Here is a 9,285-nt window from a genome sequence, read left to right as displayed (position 1 = left end):
TAAAAAAAAAGCTTTTCCAATCAGAATAATTTCATTAACGATACAGAAAAGGACAGTATTAACATCAAACTAAAAATAATTTTATTGTATTTTTACCCACCTATCGCATCTTAACACACATGTAGATATCATATAACTTGATAATAATGCAAGGAACTTCGAATATCAATAATATAGCATTTTTAATAATGAAAATAACTAATTAGTGAAGATTATGTATCACATTTATTTTATATTAATTCCCTTTTTCAATGTCAATATATATTCCATTTTTCTACTTATACTATCACTGAAAAAAATAATATGTTTCATATTTTCTCTATTAATTAGCATATCATGTATTGAGAAAGAACTGTTTTAAGAACAATTATGAATATAAAAATTTCAGATTCTATTTATTACAACTGCAACATTTCAGTGATTAAGTAGATAAATATATATAAAGTGAACTGTGCAAATAAAATATTTAAATTCTATTATTTATAAAAATAGTCAACTTATTTGTCCATTTTATAATTTTACTAAATCATGTTGGAGGTTATAAAATTGATTCATGTAATATAACACATTTATGGTTATGTTATGAATAAAAATATATTTTATTTAAAAAATAATAATCTTTTAGATATCATTTATTAACATGTCACTAAAGTTAAGGATGCAAAAATTATTATGTTTATTTTACAAGAAAACGTAATAATAATCTATCGTTTTAAGTGTCTTGTCTTTATAAAACTTGGCATACATTTCATAATTTCTTTTCGAAATAAGTTGTGATCAAAATGAATAAGTAGTAAAAATGGAATATTGTTTACATTACACAAGTGTGTTTAAATAAAATGAGCTGTTATTTCATTTCACTTATGTTCTTTACATACATAATATAAAGCACACTTATTCTGCTTACATATGAATAAAAAATTTTCCTCACAATATAGTTGCATTATATTATTCAAACATTCCCTAACACACACGTCCTTGGCACTCATTAGTTTTTTTTTTGAATCATCTTACCGTAACAACATCTTTTTCTTTTTTATAATCCTATATTAACACACATATTATTCTTATAGTTCTTATAACAATGAAAATTTACTTAGGAATTTATTATAATTTGTGTGAATGAGGAATTCAACGCACATTTCGTAGAATTGTGCCTTCCCCCTAATATATCGTGCATACAGCACAATAATATAATTTCACATCATATTTTTTGAGAATAAGAATATTTTTTCCATGTTGTCTGCGAAAATTATATTATGATAATCAACACTTTTTGAAAAAGTGTCTAGTACAATATATGAAATTATTTTAGATGTTGTGAGCTTTATGAAATAAATTTTATAGGAATGTGTTAACGTTTTAACTATATTACAAAGAGTATTAAAATATTTTTATCTCATCGTGTGTGTTAGTAATTAAACGTGTTTATTATAATAGGAACTCACTGTTTAAAATAAGTATATACTACTTTTAAAATGGTAAAAAGTACATTCTTAATTAAGAATGAGAAAGAAATAAAAATTTATGTAATGTGTATAAAGATCACAACATCTTAAAATATGTATTTATATGTATAACCCTCAGTATATAGAAATTTCTTAAAAAGGAACCTACAAAAATGAAGAATATATTTTAGTATTAGGGGAACAATGAAAATGGCTTAAGTGTGTCACATAGGTGTGACAAAAATAAAATAAATATATATACATCTGTAAATATTTAATGAATATACGAAAAAACCCAAATAGTAACTTATTAACAATATAACATATTCAGTTGACGATAAATTAACAGTAACTATTTAAGAAATTATTAATATTCTTCAACAAAGTTAACCAAAAAATTATAATATAACAACTTTCATTTTAGGAAGTTATTAAATATAAAATTCTCATTATATATCATATAAAAGCCAAGGGGAATAGAAATAATTATACTGATGATAAAATCAAAGAAACAGTACTAAAATCACTGGATTGAAATAAAATTTAATTCTACAAATATAAATAATAAACGGTCGATTTCAAAGGATTTTCTAACTATAAAATAATTTGTCTTGTATAATCATATCAAAATTTTATAATCATACAATATTATTATTGACTTTCAATTTACAAAAATATAATAAAATAAAATTAAATTGATAAGGGTTAATACACACTAACATAAAAGATAATGTGTATAAAAGAATATTTTTTTTTATAAACATAAAATTACATATATATTTAATTTTATATATATGCTTGTAAATGTGTTATGTTTATATGTATACTCTTAATCTATTTTATATTACATAAATAAAAAAAATTTATATACATAATAAAAACATAAATAGTTAATATTTATGTCATAACGATTGTATTTGCTTTGAATGTTATGTAGAAATATTAAACATAAATCCTCTTTACAATAATAAAACAGTCTCTTGCACAATTAGGATATTATTTATTCTTTGTCATTATATAAAACATTACAAAATTAAATATGTATCAGCATAATAATAAAAAAAAATAAATGCATAGGCCCTCAAAATTATTATTGAAACTCAAATCTACCTGCACATATTTTTAATGATAACATTATTTATATGAAACATAGTTCACCATGTACAAAAAATAAAGGAGGTATGAATATCAATAAATATAACATTAGATATATACAATGTTATACTGTTACAATAAAATAAATATGAAGACGTATACACAAATAGCAATTTACAGAAAGAGTCTTATTTCATTGGTTAATGTCACTTAAATGAAACATTTCAGCATTCGTTATTTTATTTATGTGTACTCTATATAACACCTATATTATTAAATATTTTTTATCACCATTTAATTTGTAAACCTTATATTTGAATATATTGTAATTTATATTACTTTAGTGCATAAAAATATTTCAAATTCCTTAAAATAATTCTTATGATGTCAATTATTTTACACTTAACCATGTAAGCTATTGTATGTGAAAATGCTTCTAGATCAAAATGTTAACATATTCGCCACGAAAAATCACATTCATTTATATCTTTTAAGAATATTATTGCTTATATTTCTCCCAAAATTTTTAATATAATGTTATGATACGAAAAATTTAAATTCCTCCTTACATATAACTATAGACATATAAAATATCTATTTTCACAAATTATTTGTTTAAAGGAATTAAAAGAAAAAACATCTATAATAAAAATGGATGGATTTTTAGCGGATACTACAATTATTACTAGAGTTCTTGGTGACTCATATTGTAGGATTCAAAAGTTTAATGAAAATTTTTTAATAAATTTAGATAAATTTGAACGTAACATTAATAAATTTCAAGCAAAGATCTGTAAAAAACTCCAAATAAAATGAAATGAATTATATAAATATGTAAAAAAATAAAAGGAGATATAACGGATTATTTTAAAAAAATAAGTACAACAAATGCTTCACGTGCATAGCGAATAATAAATATTTTTTTTTAAAAAATGCTATAACACTCTTAAATGACATAAAAATAGTGTATTTTATGATAAAAATATTGTTGAAATAACATCATAATCAAAAGATTCCAATAAAGAAGGCAAGGGATGTAAAAATATATTAGAAACTACAGATTAGAATAAAATATATTACGTACCATCTGCAAAGGTATCTAAAATACAAAGGACAAGAAACCAAAGATATGATTCAATGTTAAAATGATGGAAAATAATAAAGATAGGTGAGCAAAAATTTATAGGTACACATTAATTGTATAAATAATTTCATATACTCCTGATGTTAAAGGTAAAGTATCTGAAACGATAGCTAACCACAACATAATGCACCGATACTGGTAGTGACATTGACAGTTGCTTTATTTCGTTTAAAGTCATATTTCCAAAATAGGGACGAATACGAACTAAGGGTCAAAATCTTAGCATCCAAGCATTGCACAATATTATAATACAAGTTGTAACTTACAATCGCGTTATTTAGACTAATTTCCTTTTCCATATAATACGCTTTATTGTGAATCTGGTTCTTAAGAATGTTTTAGAAACCAAGAACTTTAACATCAAAATCTTGATACAGAAAAATGAAATTATGTAGCTATGCATGACAGGATCGTAATGCTAAAAAACATTAGAACAAAAATGGCCTTCACAGAATCACTAATAACAGAAACAGTAATGCGCTAGAAGATAATAAGTTATTGGATATGCCTGTACATAATTATGGATAAAGTGAATATAGAATAAATTTATACAGTGCATCTTCTAACGAAATACATACCAATCTTGCAAATTGCGGTGATGAAACTATTCGCGATATGCGTTGTTCTGATGGAATCTCAAATATTAATAATTCTGATGAAAATAATTCTGTGGAATTATATTCATGTTATAAAAACATTATACTCTAAATGTTATTAAAAAAGTTAACCATATTTAATTTTTACAATATTTATATAACCCAAATTAAAAATTTTATAATGTATCTAAAAAATTAAAAAAAAATTTAGTTAAAAAATTATTCTTGAAAAAAGATATTATGTTCACTGCATTCAAACAAATACTACTGTAATTATTATGACTTAAGGTGCTCATATATTTTTTTATATTTTTACATAGTTTTTGCTTATATAATTCAAAATAAAATAGTATTCTATATGTTTCAAATCTAAAATAAAATAAAAATATTCATTCTTTAAAGTACATCATTCAGTATATACTGAAATAAGCATTTTAAGTGTCATTTTAATTTACTGAAGATATATAAGATTAACAACACTCAGAAAACATAATTTTAGTTAGCATACTCATAAAAATAATATATGTAGTAAAATATATAAAATATTGTTTATTCTCTATTTATTAATATAAAAAAATATATATGTAATACAAAACAGTTTAGCATTTACGATTTATGGAACAATTTATCATATAAGGCGCATATATTATTATATGCAATAGTAAAGAGTTAGAAATAAGACAATAACTGATGCTATTATAAAAACTATAATCATATATTTCATATTCTTATTATAAATAGAGAGAAATAATTTTGTCAAAAGTCACCATCAATATCTATCTATTACAAAATAAATAGATTCAGAATATAAGTAAATGTAAAAACAAATGATTATATATAAAGATGTTTAACTTTTATTTATACTATGTCCTACCTCATGTTAATTGCTAGGAAATGTTATATAATTAATGTATATAGTCATAATATTGAAATATAATGCGTGAAAATTATAACCATAATCATAATTAAATCCAGTTGTAATTAATTATATATGCAATGAAATATACACAAAATAATAGGTAAACCTTGTATCCTGAGACCGTGAACAAATATAGTTTTGGTTCGTATATTGCTGAAAAAAAAGTATATATATATAAGGTAAAAAAAGTTTAAATATATTATACTTTTGAATAATATAAATGACTCATTATATTTTATTATTAATATATTATGACAAAAATATTATAATATTATTAAATATTTAAGATATTATAAAATATATCTAATAATATATCAAAAGTGTAACTATTGCAAGAGTACAACAGGTGATGAATAAAGATAGATTATTTATATTACATTTATTTTTTTTATATATTCTGTTATATAAATTATTTATAAACATGGATATGTAATAAAATAAGTCAATACTTAATATACTAATATGTTTTTTACAATAATAAGTAAAATTGTGTAATAAGCAAATGCCAATAATTGTATAATAAACAATCATGTCAGCAGATCAAATATTGATAGCAATTAAAGTATGTTTAAATTAAAACATTAAAGCACTTACATAAATATATATATAATAGTAACATGATCTAAATCATAACACGTTTTACCCTTTCATTTCTAAATTAATTATAACATTTTTACTTAGATTTTTTTATGTACTAACTACTTTTTTAAATGTTATATTTTCATAGTATTTCTTTATTTTACATTTTTTTTAGGACAAATGTAAAAATAAATGTGACAACAAACAGAATTTATTTGATGAATTAGACAATCTACTGGAAAAAAATAGTTGTAAACAAAAATGTATAGTGCCAGATAATAATATGCTTACAGATAATGATCTTAAAAAATTTTATGACTTTTTGTATAATAATGTATATTTTATACACGAGTATAATGAAGATGAATGTTCCTATTTACGCCAATGGATTGACAAAAAAAAAAAATATTACGAAGACAATGTATCAACAAAAAATGATATGGATTTATGGGATAAAAACATAAATATTATATATCAAGAATTATGTAAATTAAGTAATTGTTTTTTTGGAAATTGTTGTAAATGGGGTGATGCTGTATCTGCATGCGAATATTCATTAAGCGCAGAAAAACTTTTAACTTTTAGATCACCAATAAGTTATATTTTTTATGTTTGTTTTACACTTTTAATAACAATTAATGTTATGCTATTTAATGTAATATAAAAATCATTATAAAAGAATAATAAACATATTTTAAAAAATATTTGATCTAATTGAACATAATAATGACAACTATTTATATATGCTATTTTTTCTATTAATTTATTTCGTATATGTAGATTTCTAAAATAAAACGGTTTTTCTGTAATAAGCGTAGTAAAGTTGTAAAAAGGAAAAATATACATGGCAATCAAACCTTTAGAAATAATAAAGATTTTAAATCGGGTGTGGAAAGAAAAAGAATTAATATAATTTATCAGTCCAAGAACAGTAAATAATTATAACATATCTAAAAATTGAAAAATAAGTTTAATTATATTTTAAACAAAATTCTCATTTCTGAAATAAATATACCATAATGATAACTTTGCATAATAACATGTATAACAAAAATGAAAAATATGGGATACCATCTAAAAATCAAATATATTCTAGGAACACACTAGCTATACATTGAGGCTTCAAAAAATATAAAAACGTATTTTAAAATGAAAAAAAAAAAATTTGCATAAAAATGGCAATCCAGTTATTTAAAAAACAAAGTGGTTATATAAATTGTTTTCACGTAATTTTATAGCAATCTTGTAACAATAAAATTTACAATTTACAGGTGAAAAAAAAATTATTTATATATATTTACAATTCATTCAAATGGTCAAAATAATATAATTTTTTATATGTTTTAGAGTACAAGCAATTTATTTTAGATGATTTTATTGTATGTATAAATCATCTGATTTGTTTTATATGTAAATATTTTTTCACCTATTATAATTTGTTAATAAAATGTGTTTTGTGATAAACGCTTGATACACATTATACGTGTGTTCTGGTTAATTCTTAATTTTTTTTATTTTATTATGTTGTCTATAAAAAGGAATAAACTAATTCATGTGCCAATTACAGTTTAAATTCAATACATTTACTTGTCGAATATAACATAAAGGGAATATATTTTAATGTATGTTATATAGATTAAAAATTAAAAATGAATTATTATACTTTATAAAAAAAAAAAAAATTATAAATATATTCTTCGTATTATAAATATTACATAGGTTTGTTCTTCATAAATGTAAATAAAACAGTGATGTTTTAGTGAAATTTCCAGGTCCATCTTCTATATCTTAGCATAATGAGCTATATCAATTTTTATATTTGCAATATTTTAATACTATAGATCGTGTAATGCATAAATTTTATGTAATATTAGATGTGCATTATTACTAAAATGTATTAAAATAAAAATACATATTTAATTTAATGTCTTCTTCCTGCTGTTCTTTATTTTGAACCCTTACATAGCTTAATATCTTCATAAGTTTTCCATGGTCAGAAAAATAATAACGCTTAATATAATTGTAGCATTCATAATCCGCCAAAATGTTATAATATACAAAAGTTTCATTGTCAATTATATTTATTTAAATACTGTAATTAAGATATACACATTACATGTCCAATTATGCACCTTTACAACTAGTATTAAATTTTATGCTTAAAAATGTTTTAATGTGTAATTACAAATTTATCTTATCCAACAAATATCCCAATTTATATGAATTGTAGACAATAAATTTAATGATACATATATTCATTTTTTTTATTTATTAGTAATAACAGAATATAAGACTATTAATTTATTAAAAGTACGAACGATATAATATAAATTATATAAACAAAAATTTTTTAATATTTTCTTTACATGTACATAATTGGAACAAAAAAATTTAACATAAAAGTGAAGTGATTTGTAACACAAGTTTAAAAGCAACTGTTCAATAAAATATGTGTGTTTTTAGTTATAGGTAATTGAAGATACTTTTAAGTATAAAGATACAGGTTTACACTTTTACGTTTCCATTATATAAAAAGTATATACATAAGCATAAAGACAAATAAAGCAAAAAATAACATGTTTAGACCAATTTAAAAAATTGTACATAGATTCATTTAACAAATATTTTTCTCACATTAAACAAATAACATATCTTATAGGGAATATCAATGGTCATTGTGTTTTACCCAAAACTAATTACTATATATTTTACTCTTTTTTATGAATGTTTAAAGTATTTAATGGTTATACACATATTTAGTACACAAATTCTTTAATATCATTGATAATGTATGTAACTATGTTACTAATTATAGTCTATATAAAAAATCTATATAAAAATAACATAATGCGTAAATATTCATTTTTTAAGCTATATAACAAATTGGGGTCCTTATATATTAATGATATTAGTTCAGATTTATATAAATATTATAATAGATAATATGTATATTAACCTTTCTCCTTTTGTATTTTATGCATTTCGTGCACAAGGTTCTTTACATGAAATTTATATAAATTTATTCAATTTATTTGGATAAATGATTTATCAAATATTGTATTGAAATTTCATGCACTAAAAATATATTTCATTGAGTATTAATATACGAATAATTAGATATATTTATTTGTATATAAAATCACATTTTGTTCTTTACATAACATATAAATCTTTGTCTATTTTACATGCCACTTTTAAAAGACGCACTTTAAATTGTTAAAATATTTATGCATTCTTTCTCTGTTCATAACGTAATGTAAATATTTTTATTTAGCATCTGAATAAATTAGAAGAATGCATTGAAAAAAAAAAGAAGCATATATGTAACAAAGCAGATCCTGTTGAATATGATAGGCCTTTGAATTATACTATAAATTTCATAATTACAAAAATTAATGAATCAAGTATAATATGTATATACTCTTCGAACGTAACATTTCCTGATTTTGTAATGTGGTAATGAATAATAATACATTCAGCGTTTATGCAAAAATCTTAACTACT

General features: G+C 21.3%; 1 protein-coding gene across 1 annotated transcript; it reads left to right on the top strand.

Annotated features, from left to right (window-relative positions):
* Nucleotides 1-5,731: 5,731 nt before the first annotated feature.
* Nucleotides 5,732-6,720, top strand: PGO_000410 (variable surface protein; the record flags this gene model as incomplete). Its single annotated transcript, XM_028690766.1, has 3 exons — nt 5,732-5,764; nt 5,957-6,436; nt 6,562-6,720. The coding sequence occupies 3 exons, from the start codon at nt 5,732-5,734 to the stop codon at nt 6,718-6,720; spliced, it is 672 nt and encodes a 223-aa protein (XP_028546567.1).
* Between the last annotated feature and the right edge of the window lie 2,565 nt (nt 6,721-9,285).

This window comes from Plasmodium gonderi (assembly GCF_002157705.1).
Source record: "Plasmodium gonderi DNA, contig: Pgo-contig_38, whole genome shotgun sequence".
Classification (NCBI taxonomy): domain Eukaryota; phylum Apicomplexa; class Aconoidasida; order Haemosporida; family Plasmodiidae; genus Plasmodium; species Plasmodium gonderi.
Note: the sequence above shows the minus strand (reverse complement) of the source record. Positions and strands in the feature narration are given on the sequence as shown.